Genomic DNA, 14,320 nt, shown 5'->3' with positions numbered 1-14,320 from the left:
CATTCAAGTAGACATTATAGCCTGCCAACAAAGCACAATTTAACTTAAAATTAATAAGTTGATAAAATAATATTTTTTGGCCATTTTTAAGACCCCCTTCTTGAATCAGGCTTGTATTTTTAATGTACAAATAAATGCAGCCTTGCTGAGCAAAGGAGAGCTAAGGTTACAATAAATGTATTAATAGAGCTGTTGTAATGATTGTTATCATTATTTTTGTCTTACTTTTTTTTATTTTCCAGAACAACAGTGAAATTACAACACTAATATTTATGAATGTTGACTTTTATTTTGGCGGAAACATGCAAGAAAACCATTGACTCAGTACTACAGCAGATTCACGAATGTTTCTCAGCCGCTGTTTCAGTGCAGATTGTCCTTGCGCTTTGGACTTTGAACCCTGGCTAACAAGCTTGTGCAGCACTGTTAGAATAAATATAATTTGTGTGTGTATTAGACAACATAACGTCCTGTAGTTTATTTACTAATGGTTTAAGGCCATTTCGCGATTTCAGTCATCATACAGTAACCAGCAACAACCACCCCTTATTCTTCTCATCGAAGATACTAAACAGTCTCTCGCTGTCGGTGCTTGTAATGATTTTTGCGTCTTTCTCTGACAGTTTTAAATGCCTCCACATTGCCAACATGTTTGCTGCATTAGTGCGCACCTCTATTTGATTGCGTCACGTCATTGTTCGGTATAATTTATTCAACCTTTTTGGTTATTCGGCCAAACAACGATAGAGGTCTTTTTGCTATTTTTGGTGGCAGAACATTTGGTGCATCCCTACTTTAAGTCTCCTGCTTCCCAGATGTGTCTCCTGACAAAAGACCCCAGTGACGTCAAATGTTTCTCCTGTAGAGTTTCAAAAGGAATCTTAATGTCTCAAGCTGTACTCAGATTTGTCAAGACACCAAAGTCTGCAATGAAAAGTCAGGCATCTCAATATGAACTCAAATATTTCTCATCAAATTCTCACAATACCAAATAATACTTACTTTCTCAGAGCAAATGATGTAAGGTGCCATCCACATGAAATGAACCCTACACTCTTACTGTATGTCAGTAATTGACTCATTTGTCTCTATTTTTATGTCTCCTAAGGTATTTTAGCCGATTGATTCTTCAATGAAACATAACAGAGAGCTCCATTAAATCCCATGAGCTATGAACGAGCAACCTCTGAGCAATAAAATTAGCCTCTGGGACTGGATTGATTTTTTTTCCCCCTCACAACCACCACCACAGAAGCAAGGTATCCATAAAAGATAATTAAACAAACACACAGATCTTTGAAGTTCACTGCAGGTTCACTGTTTCATAAAAATGTAGTCAAACCCTCCTGGTATTTCAGTTTTTCTCTTGGTTTACTAACATTTTCACACCATTTCTCATCCGCTATAACAGGTTTTTAAGGTGCGATTGCAATATGGAACGGTGACATGAGCCGTTGATGTGCTGGGTTGAATTTGCGTGAAGGTCTGAGCTGTTGAGTGTCATCCATCTTTGCTCCTGTCTGTGCCGTAATGATGTCTGTCAGGCTGCAGCAGAGGAAGAGAACTGAAGGTTAATCTCTCCGTATCCCTTCAGTGTTCTGAATGCTTAAAGAGCCGTCGGGCCGAGCTGACCGTGCCGTGTTTACGGGTCCTTGTCTCTGCTAAGAGATCACAAAGACAGAGGTCTGACACCTCTGAGGCGCTTTAAGAAAACCAATGGAGAGACAGGCAGAAGGGAAAGACTTTTGTGCTTTATTCACCCGTCACAGTCTCGCCTTTCCATATTTAAGTTGTAGGTCCGTGTTGCACCGGTACTCAATTTGTAAATTACAAGGTCCCTGAATGCAGGCTAGTGAGTGTGTTTAACATCAAACTGACACTTAAAGCAAGCGCTGCGACTTGACAAAACAGCAACACTCCCATTAAGATTAATGAAGGTGTCTGAACCGTGCAGTTTAGGTAGGTTTGTTTGATTATAGCTGGCGATGTTGTTTATATGCATCCCAATGCATCTTGTGTAGTTTGAGCTTAACTCTTTTTCCGCCGAACACAGAATTTTCCAGGTTTTCACATTTTTAGTGTTATACACAGAGGGGCAATATTATGCATCTCCTGAATGAGTCCAGATTAAAACATGCAAGGAAGATGCAAAAACGAGTAATCTTATATGTAAGCAGATGCATATCAACAATAAACAGTATATAAATGAAACAACCTGATCTCATGATGAAAACATGCCTGTGGGAACTTTTACACAAAATGCAAAATAAGTACCGCCATGCAACAGATTCGATGTGAAATGTCCACTGAGTGGCACTAAAAGAGTGTTTGTTTTTTCCTCCCCGAGCCAATAAACGTACATATGGTATGCTTGATGTGACATTGGATTTGTACTTCATCACAGTTTTTGAAATGTCCATTGAGGGGCGCTATAGCTCTAATGCTCTGTGACATTTTAAAATTACATACCATACACGTAAACCTACCTGATAGTATGAACAAAATTGAATGTGATGTAAAAACGCAGTTGAAAACATGCCACTTTAGCTTGTTTTTCGATCTCTCATCTTTCAGCTCTTTCATCACGAGTCATGTTTTTCACGGGATTTGTACCCAAGGATTCTGCATCCTCAATCCAATTCTGTGCCGGCTGAGCTACCGAGCAACCTTGTTATGTCTGGAAAGCAAAGAATATGGAGCTGTAATGATAACTGTGTATGAAACGATTACACGTGTTGCTGTTTTACCGCCTCTAGTGTTTATTTCTCTTGGAAACTGCAGTGATATGTACTTATTGGTATGTATTTCGTGTCTTGCAAAAAAGGTTCCCACAGGTACGTTTTCATCATGAGATCAGGTAAAAATGTTGATTGAGAAAATGTTAAATGACTGTGAAGCTTTAAGGGATGATTATGGATGCAATCTACCGCCTTTATACTTTGATAATCATACTGAATATTATCCAGATGTAGTATTTGATAAAAACATGATTTTCTCAGCTTTTTGCTTAAAAAAAGCTGAAAAAAAAAAAAAAAAAACAGCAGTGCAGATTTCTGGAATTTTTAATTGTCAAAAAAAAATTAATTTAGGAAGCTATAATGGGGTCATTTACGAAAGAGACCTGTTCAAAAATGCCCAAAAGCCTATAAAGCCTAAATGAAAACTCAAAACTTCACAAACATGAGCACATGCAACAGGTGTTTTGTTATATCTTGGTTCAGTTAATGTTTATGGTTTTAATTTTAGTTTTAGTTAGCAATTTTTTTTTTTATGCAACACATTTGATGTTTTTACTTGCATCATTCCTAGCTAACAAACATTAAGCTATGAAAACATTTCTAAATCTTTATTGAATGTTCAAAACATCCAGTTTATTAAATGGTTTAAAATCTTGGTTATTGTGAATGTTAAAAAATATTCAGGAAACACTGCATTTGATCATTTTGCAAACATAATGGGAATGTTACTTTTTGAAAACAGTACATTTTTAGTGTTTATAAATTTATAAATATGTTAAATGAATGTTTGAAAAATGATATGAACAATGTATGAATAACATTAGCACTAATGTTTTAAGAAAATTATTAAAGACCAGATCATTTTGAACAAACGTTCTAATAATGTTACTGGAAGAATGTTGGTTTTCCTAAAGTTAAAGAATCCTAAAGAATGTTTGCCAAAGTTGTGAGAATGTTTAGCTGTGTTTCTGCTGTGCTTTGAGGTCTTGCACTTCACTGCCAACAAGTTAACTTCCTCAGTGTCTGTCAAAGCCCAAAGTTAATGTACGTAAGAGGACTGTTGAGGAATGTAATTGTTTTTTGAGCACTTAATTGCATGCTGGGGCTGTCAACAATGTTTCAGTGTTCGCCACACATCCATTAGGGTGTCTGTTTGGAAGAGGAGATTGGAGAGAGAGAGAGAGAGAAAGAGAGCGTGTGGAGAGAAAATAGTGTAAGAGCATTTAGCTGTGGACCTGGTGAGGAGCCACAAACATTCCCTGCTGTTATCCATCACCCCAATGTCTTAAGAAATGCTGATGAAATCTGTCTCTCGTGTTGAATAGATCCGCTTAGCACAGCAAGATTCACCATGCGTGTCCAGGCTAGTTTATGCTGGTTAGTGCTGGTTTACCAAGCAAATCGAAGCTAATCTAAATATATATATTTGGAAAAAAGGTAATTTTATGAAATATTATTGCAATTTAAAATAACAATTTTCTATTCTAATATACTTTAAATATCAGCATCATTACTCCAATATTCAGTGTCACATGATCTTTCAGAAATTATTCTAATATGCTGATTTATTATGTGTTAGAAACAGTTTAAACATTTGATACTTTTTCATGATTCTTTGATAAATAAAACTTAAAAAAGAACAGCATTTATTCAAATAAAAAAAAATCTAAAGTTTTTACTATCACTTTTCATCAGTTTACTATCACTTTTTAAAAGCATTTATGTCTTTCAAAGAAAAAAGAAAGAAACATTTACTGACCCCTGTAAAGAGGACTCTGGGAAGCGTTGAAGATCCAAATGCAAGCTTTATTTAACAGATCGTTGTCAAACAGGCAGGGTCAAATACCAGCAAACAGGAACTTGAAGGCAAGACAAAAGCGTAATACAATAAACAGGCGTGGGTCAAAATCCAAGTGGGCAGTCCAAAGTAACAAACAAAACTATGAAACAAGGCTAGGCGAGACTATGACTGTGACTATGACTATGACTATGACTATGACTATCAAACAAAGCAAAACATGGCAATGACAAGAAAACAATGAAACAAAACTATGACTATGAAACAAAACCGTGAAAATAACAAAACAAGGCAATGAAACAAGAGAAACGCTTGGTAGAGTCCGCAACAGCAAAACAATACTTCGCGATGTCTGTTTGGTAATGGCTGCTCTTTATGGTCATCAAACAGGAAGCAACCAACGAGGCAGCAGAGGGAGCAGCAACAGTCAGTGTGAGTAAGGGCTCCCTCTGCTGGCCTGGCGTTGCAGATTCCCCCCCTCTAGGAGCGACTCCTGGCGCTCAAACAAAACAAACTCAATAAGTCCAGGAGGGTGGCACAGCAGGGGGTGGGACGGTGGGCCAGGTCCATGCAGGGCAACAGGTTCAGAGTCTGGGCATGGAGCAGTGGCAGACAGTGGAGTAATGGAGGTCCTGGGCCATGGAGCAATGGCAGACAGTGAAAAAACTTGGAGGACCTCGGCCGTGAAGCAGTGGCTGACAGTGGAAACTTGGAGGACCTGGGCCATGGAGCAATAGCAGACCTGGATCATGAAGCGGAGGTGGGCCTGGACCTTGAAGCGATGGCAGACTGTGGAGTAGTGGAAGCCATGGAGGAGCAGGCAGAGCAGGAAGCCATGGCGGAGCAGGTAGCTTGGGTAGCCATGGCAGAGCAGGATCATTGGCAGTGGTTGAGCAGGCCGTGAGTTCATCAATGTGTTGTACCTCCTTTTGAGGATCTGCAGCGGGAACTGCCTCCTCAAGGGGTTCCGCCATGAATGCCACCTCCAAAAGAGGTATAGGCGCAGCGGACATGTGGACAGACTCATGGACAGACGAGGCCTCTGGAGCAGACTTGTGGGCAGACGAGACCTCTGGAGTGTAGAGTGCAGCCCACACACTCAAAATGGTGATTGTCATCACACTAACAGTCAGAACATAACAAGGCTCTGGCAGATCAGGCTCTGGCACAATGACCAGGGCTTGGCGAGGCTCTGGCAGTTCAGACGAGGCATGGCATGGCTCTGGCAGGTCAGACTAGACGTGACTTGGCTCTGGAATAACAGCAGTAACTTGGCTTGGCTCATGAAGATCTGCTGTAATTTGGCTTGGCTCATGAAAATAAACTGTGGTTTGGCTTAACATAAACAACCCAGCTGTAACTTGACTTGATTCAGGAACAACAGCTGTGACTTTGCTTGACTTATGGGGCACAGCTATGACTTGGCTTGACTCATGGAGGACAGCTGTATCTTGGCTTGGCTCATGGAGAACAGCTGTATCTTGGCTTGGCACAGAAAGTGTAGCCCTGGCTTGACTTGACACCGGAGGATCAGGTATCACTTGACTTGATGTCGGAGGAATGGTTGTGACTTGACTTAATGTTGGACGATCAGCTGTGGCTTGAATTGGCTTAGAGTGAGCAGCTGTGACTTGACTTGGCTTGGAGGGAACCGCTGTGGCTTGGTTTAACTTAGCTGGAACAGCTGCAAAGTGGCTTGGCTTTGCTGGAGCAGCTGTGGCTTGGTTTGACTTTGCTGGAGCAGCTTGATGTGAATCGGGAGGTACTGTAGTGTCTTGACGTGACTCTGAAAGTGCTGCTGCATCTTGCTTAGACTCTGGAAGTGTTGGTATGTCTTGACTTGACTTGGCCGGAACAGCAGCTGTAACGTGACTTGACTTGACAGTAACAGCAGCTGTGGTGTGACTTGATTTTGCAGGAACAGCAGACATGGCGTGAACAGGCTGTAGCTTGATTGAAGTGGCATAAGGTGGTGCTGGCTTGGTTGACATGACGCTAGCAGGTGCTGAATGGGCTGTCGTGAATTTAGGGAGGCCAGCTGCTCGCACCGACAGCAGTGGTGGGTCCTCTATGCTGGAGGCCAACCATCTTGAAACCGGGTTGACATGAAGCGTGGATGTAGCAGCCATTTTGGGTACAGGCTCTGAGCTGGCAGCCATCTGGTGAACAGGCTTTGGGATAGCAGCCATCTTGGTGACAGGCTCTGGCGTGGCAGCCATCTTGTGAACAGACTCTGGAATGGCGGCCATCTTGTGAACAGGCTTTGGGACGGCAGCCATCTTGTGAACAGACTCTGGAATGGCGGCCATCTTGTGAACAGGCTTTGGGACGGCAGCCATCTTGTGAACAGGCCTTGAAGCGGCAGGCATGGCGTCAGCAGGCCCTGGAGCAGGCTTTGAAACAGTAGGCATGACATGAGCAGGCTTTGAAACAGTAGGCATGACGAGAGCAGGCTGTGACATGTGAATTATTCTAGACATGGTGGTTAAGTTTGAAGAATGAGGAGTGGCAGATACTGAAGAATAGCAGGGTTCCTCGTCAGCTATCCCCACAGTAAATGAGGAACCACTCAACCTGAGAGCAAAGTCAATATATGTTTCTAGAGTCCAATGGGGAGTGTGGTGTGGCATTAAACTTGAAATTTCCTCAGTGAGGCCGAAACGAAAAATGTCCTTGAGGGCAACATCATTAAATCCCACCAAGCGGCACAGTTCACAAAAGTCCTGCACAAATTCCTCTATTGCCCGATTACCTTGACGTAGGTTGAGGAGACAAGAAGCTGCTTGGTCCATGGTCATCTGTGGTTGAAAAAGCCGCTGGATCTTTGGTAGGCGAAGTATTCTGTAAAGAGGACTCTGGGAAGCGTTGAAGATCCAAATGCAGGCTTTATTGAACAGATCGTTGTCAAACAGGCAGGGTCAAATACCAGCAAACAGGAACTGACAAAAGCGTAATCCAATAAACAGGCGTGGGTCAAAATCCAAGTGGGCAGTCCAAAGTAACAAACAAAACTATGAAACAAGGCTAGGCGAGACTATGACTATGACTATGACTATCAAACAAAGCAAAACATGGCAATGACAAGAAAACAATGAAACAAAACTATGACTATGAAAATAACAAAACAAGGCAATGAAACAAGAGAAACGCTTGGTAGAGTCCGCAACAGCAAAACAATACTTTGCGATGTCTGTTTGGTAATGGCTGCTCTTTATGGTCACCAAACAGGAAGCAACCAACGAGGCAGCAGAGGGAGCAGCAACAGTCAGTGTGAGTAAGGGCTCCCTCTGCTGGCCTGGCGTTACAACCCCAAACTTTGAACAGTAGTTTATATTGTTACAAAATATTTCTATTTTTTTTTTTAAATAAGTGCTATTCTTTTTAATATTTTATTCATTAAAGAATCCTGAAAAAAGTATCACAGGTAAAAAAAAATGTTAAGCAGCACAGCTGTTTCCAACATTGATAATAAATCAGTATATTAGAATGATTTCTGAAGGATCATGTGTCACTGAAGACTGGATTAATGATGCTGAAAATTCAGCTTTGCGTCATAAGAATAAATTATATTTTAAAGTATATTAAAACAGAAGAGCGCTATTTTAAATTGTGATAATATTTCACAATAATACTGTTTTTCTGTATTTTTAATCAATAAACACAGCCTCGATGAGAAAAGACTGTAAAAAAACATTTAAAAAAAAAACATTAAAAATCTTACTGATTCCAAATCACAGCCAAGTGCATTTAAAATGTTAATGTAAGAGCTGAAATATACTACATCTAGTCTAAAGATTCAAAGCATGTTTTCCCACAGAGACTTCTGTGAAGATTTCTTTAATGATGACAGACATTAATCATCAAATTAGAACTTCTTTGATGTGAGACAAGAAAAATTAAATCTTAAGAGACTTAATTTCTAAATAAAAATATTCAGTGTTGCTCACTCATTAAATCTCAACGGTTTTGTCTTTCCTTCTAACCATGGGCGTTCTTTCCAACTTTTACAACAATATTTTAATTTTAGTAGTCAAAAGTTTACATACACCTTGCAGTATCTGCAAAATGTCTCATGTGCAACTATTACAGAAGGTTGAAACACTCACTTCAGAAGGAAAAGTGATGCATTAAGAACCGGGGGTGAAAACTTTTAAACAGAATGAGGATGTGTGCATTTTTCTTATTTTGTCTAAATATCTTATTGTTTTCATTTAGTACCGCCCTTTAGAAGCTACAGAAGATGTTCTCCAGAAGACAAAACAAGTTAAATTTACCCTGATCTTCAAATTCAAAGGTTTTCACCCCCGGCTCTTAATTCATCGTGTTTCCTTTGAAAGCATCAGTAAATGTTTGAACCTTCTGTAATAGTTGCATATGAGTCCCTTAGTTGTCCTGAGTGTGAAAAGATGGATCTCAAAATCATACAGTCGTTGGAAATGGTTCAAATACACAAAAATGGTGAAAAACCAAAGAATTTGTGGGACCTGAAGGATTTTTCTAAAGAACAGCAGGCAGTTTAACTGTTCAGGACAAACAATGGACTTATGAACAACTATCACTAAACAACAAAAAAAAAAAAAAAAAAAAAAAAAAACGTTGTGTATCAACACAAGTAACAACACAGTATTAAGAAAAAGTACATGTACATTTTTTAAGTTTTGAATCTTTTATGTGAAATATCTTATTCAGGTCAGTACTAAATAAAAAATAACATGCCTTTTATATAATCCTTCTTAATTTGGTAAAATAATTAACATTTTCCAGATTCTGCAAGGTGTATGTAAACTTTTGACTTCAACTATATATTATTTTATGTAGCATTTTATGTGTAAATGCACACAAATAATACTTTTATGCTTTCTGCATAATGTGACAAAATTACAACTTGATTGAATAGAAATAAATAAATAAATTATTAAATATTACTTCTAATTTTCTAGTCTAAAGTGATATTTCTGTGAGTTGTTTTCTCTACACATCACAGGTCTCATAGGAAGAATGTTCTTCATAAAAGTGCCTGTGTGTTGAAGAAACATCCGAATATTCAATATCCTGGTGAGTCCTGGTGACAAGCTGTCCTGGTCTTTTCAACACGGTCCACTGCTGTTTAGAGAAAAAGAGGAAAAAAAAAAGAGGAAAAAAAGGCAAAAGTGTCCTTCAGTGTTGTAAATGCGCAGAATTCAGTGTCCCATCCCAGCTGTGAACATGACTAGCCACCATTCTCCTGTTCATTTGTTGTCATTTTAATTCGTTTAGGTATCTAAAACTTTTATCGCTTCCAGGCGTCTGCGTAATTGCGTATTTAAGGAGGCCAAATTGAGGAAATAATTGTACTTAGGGATATTATTTGTAACTAAATGCTGTTTTTTCCTTCACTAAGCACATGGTCAGGCTCAGTATTTGAAGGTGGACATCTGCCTGTGTGAAGAGAAACAAAAAACAGTCTCATTTTCTTTTAATGAACACAGTAATGACAAATTCGGTCGTCTAGATCGCTTAATGAGGAGCATTAGCCTGGCCGCCGAGATGCTGAGCAGTTCTATTCACTGAGAAGAAAAAAGTGCATTCAGATCAGGTTGTGATTGGTCCATTTACCCCCGACCTGAAGCGCACTTGCTAATTTTAAAGATATATTCCTATTGGCTTCCTCTCAAACGGCTCGCCGTGCCGCTGTGTGAGCGTCTGCCAAGCGTCTAAAGGAAAAAGAGCTGTTTGATTTTTGAATGGCTGATGGTGGATTTCTCAATAAAAGCTGAAGTTGTTTATCACCTCTGTGCTGATTTTTACTGTCTGTTGATTAATGGCTAGAGCTCAGTGAAAGCAAAATGCTGTAAAACCACTCAGCCATTCTGATTAAGCTTATTCTTAAGATAAAACCTTAAGTAACACTGGGGATGTATTTATGTATTTATTTATGTATTTGTTTACCTTCTTCTTTTACATTTTTACTTCAGTAAGTGGCATCCAGTTATTGTTATGGAGCTAAAAACATATTATGATTTTTAATAACAAAAAATAACAACAACAACAATAACAATAATAATAATTATTATTATCATTATTATCATTATTGTTGTTGTTGATGTTGTTACTATACTATTACTACTACTCTATTTATTACTATTTTATTATTATGTATTTTAATATATTAATAAAAACAATTATTGCTATGCTACTACAACTAATTAATATTATTATCTTAGCAATAATATTGTTTTTTATGATAATAAAATAGAAGTAATAATTTAGCTATATATTTAGTGATTTTGTATTTATTTTGTATGTTTTCTATTATTAGATTTATAAAAATGTAAAAATGTAATTAAAAATAATAATAATTATTGCTGTACTACTAATAATAATTAGTATTATTATTGTTGATCCTTTTTTGATAATAATAAAAATTATATATATATATATATACTACTACCAAGAAAAATAATAATAATAATGATAATAATAATATTATTAGCAGTATTAGTATAGCAATGGTTGTATTTATTTATATATATAAAATCATCAGTACTACTTCAATTACTTAATATATATATATATATATATGTGTGTGTGTATATATATATATATATATATATATATATATATATATATATATGTGTGTGTGTGTATATATATATATATATATATATATATATGTGTATATATATATATATATATATATGTATATATATGTATATATATATATATATATATATATGTATGTTTAAATATATATATATATATATATATATATATATATATATATATATATATATATATATATGTGTGTGTGTATATATATATATATATATATATATATTTACTAATTTTATATTTATTTTTGTTATATTTATATTTATTTTCATGTTATTAATTTAAATGAATACAGTTATCAATTATTATTATTGTTGTTGTTGTTGTTACTATACTATTCTATACTTTACTTTCTATTCTTCTTTTCTATTCTATTTTTACTTTTATATATTTTAATGTATTATTAAAAATATTTAATGTTGTAATACTACTACTACTACTAATTATTATTATTATTATTGGTCTTGCTGTCGTTGTTGTTTTACCAATATTTTTGCATAATAATAAAAAATAATATGAGTTTATTTATAAATATATAAAAATATATATTTATAAATTTATACAATATTTGTATTAGATTTATATATTTATAAATACATTTATTATTATTATTATTATTATTATTATTATTATTATTATTATTATTATTATTATTATTATTTTGCAATCCAATTACATGGAAAAATACCAACACTTTTAGTGTTTTTCAAGATTCAATCTTCCCTCAAACTTTATTCATTATTCTTCAGTGCCTCCGATGATCTCTGATTTATGTAGTTGAGAGGTGAGAATCGTGTACACACTGGTTCAAAAAAAGGTCAAGTTGAGTGAATTGCATTGTGGGGTGTTTGCTGTGTGCTCTATTTACTGCGAATTTCATAAAATGTAGGTCATGCGGCTAAAATATGTTAAAATGAGTGTCTCAAAGTGTGTTTACTTTAGATTTGCCAGGATACCAAACCAGAGAAACTCAAGCATTTCTCCTCAAATTCTCAAACTGAATGATCTGAAGCTTTGCTGTCCTCATTAGCAAAGTTTGTTCCTCATTAGAGTTAATGCAAACTAAGTAAACAAACAATATAAGAAGGGATTTTTTTAAACCTTCAGGCAGCTTGTTTATTTCTTCATTGCCGTTTTAAAACATGATGTCTTTTTGTCTATCTTCATTAAAAAAAGAAAGATGGTCTCAGTGAGATACCGCTGTGTGCCAATGAAGCATCTGCATCATTTAATATAGTTAGTTTAGCAATAAATTGCACTGACTTCCTAGACAAGATTCAATAATGACATGATTGAAGATATATTGAATGAAAGATCTGCTCAGCTATGATTTATAAATATAATTGTGATTAGGCTTTATTAAAGTGCTTAGACGTCTCAAATAATCAAGTGGAGAAGTGCAGCATCATTATTGTCAGCTTCGGGTTTTCTCTGCAACCGTTCCCAATTATCCAGTATCCAAATAGTTTTCAAATGTAAACAGAAGTTTCTGTACAATTCAGCACAAAATAATTGACCACCTGTTTTGTTATTGCTCATGCTGTAATTGTCTTTTTAATTATTTGTGTTTGGTCCCTTTGACTGCGAAAATATGCATTTTATGTCACATTGTTCCTTATATTTCCCTTAGTCCTGAATGTAAGAGAAAGGCCAGATTAATAATGCATGACAGGAAAGCTTAAATACAACAACAAGCGTGCACGTTTGTGGAAATAGGACATGATGAAGCTGGATCTGTCCCAGCATTACCTGCCAAGAACAGTTATTCGGCTGAACGTCTCTCAGCTGGATGAAAACGCTAGGTTTCTTTCCTGTGTTCATGTAAGTTGATGCATTTTTTGCAGTAAGCATTTTGTTTCCATCATTCGTGATCAGTGATTGGGTGGTGGTATTAGTGGGAGGGGCTTTATTATTCCAAAAAGCATTTGATTGGACAAAAAGTTGTATTAATCTGGCAAGGCAAGATGAGCCTTCAGAATTTTGCTCTGTTTTTCCAGAAGAGAAACACTGTCAATTTTTAATGCGTATTTATGCTTACAGTCAACTTTTTGGAGTGCATTAGCATTTAGATGACCTCAAAACTATCCGACATGGAGTAAAAGCCACAGAGGTCCAGTTTTGATTTCATGGGGTTTGCAAAGATTGAGCGAGAGGTCGCCACTCGGATATGATTTTGCAATGCAATACTCCATTTCTGTTATGTTGCTATTTTTGTGCCTGTGGCATTACCACTTGGCTATTTAATATTTTAACTATATTCTCATTGACTTTCTAGCAAGCACTTCCATTCAAGGCTTTCAAAAGAAGTCTATTATGCTCATAAACACTGCATTTATTTAAGAAAAATGCAGTACAAACAAATAGTGTAATATGATGAAATATTATTGGATTTAAAAAACTATTTTCAATTTAAAAATATTTTAAAATAAAATATATTCCTGTGATGCAAATCTGAATTTTCAGCATCATTACTCCAGTCTTTAATGTCACATGATCCTTCATAAATCATTCTGATGTGCTGATTTGCTGCTCATAAATATTTATTATTATTATTAATGTTGAAAACTGTCTTGCTGCTTCATATTTTTGTGGATATTGCAATCTATTTTTTCAGGATTCTGTAATGAATAGAAAGTTCAAAAGAACAGCATAAATTCAAAATGGAAATATTTTGTAACATTATAAATCTATTTAATATCACTTTTAAACAATTTAATATATCTTTACTGAATAAAAGTTTACACTGTTGTTCGAAAGTCTAGGATTTTTTTAAGACGATTATTTTGCTCATCAAGGCTGCATTTATTTGATCAAAAATACAGAAAAAAATGAAATATTCAGAATTATTATTTCAGTGTAAAATAACTGTTTTTTTATGTAAATATATTTTAAAATGTAATTTATTTCTGTGATGCCAAGCTGAATTTTCAGCATCATTACTGCAGTCTTCAGTGTCACATCCTTCAGAAATCATTCTAATATTCTGATTTATTATCATTGTTTTCTTGGAACCTGCAACACTTTTTCTCAGGAATCTTTAATAAATAAAAAGGTAAAAAGAACAGCATTTACTTAAAACAGAAATCTTTTGTAACAACATAAACTACCATTTCAAAGTTTGTGGTCAGTACATTTTGATTCATTATTTTTTAAAGAAATTAATACTATTATTCACCAAGGATGTGTTACATTT

General features: G+C 35.8%; 1 protein-coding gene across 1 annotated transcript in view; it reads left to right on the top strand.

The window, feature by feature from the left end:
• The window catches only part of LOC141340213 (junctional adhesion molecule-like), a 47,905-nt gene extending 46,788 nt beyond the window's left edge, over positions 1-1,117 (top strand). The window contains exon 7 of the mRNA XM_073845138.1: positions 1,109-1,117. Within this exon, the coding sequence (XP_073701239.1) occupies positions 1,109-1,117 (9 nt within the window). The remainder of the gene's footprint in view (positions 1-1,108) is intronic.
• The last annotated feature ends 13,203 nt before the right edge of the window (positions 1,118-14,320 follow it).

This window comes from Garra rufa, chromosome 8, assembly GCF_049309525.1.
Source record: "Garra rufa chromosome 8, GarRuf1.0, whole genome shotgun sequence".
NCBI lineage: Eukaryota > Metazoa > Chordata > Actinopteri > Cypriniformes > Cyprinidae > Garra > Garra rufa.
This window is presented reverse-complemented; position numbering and strand designations above follow the sequence as displayed.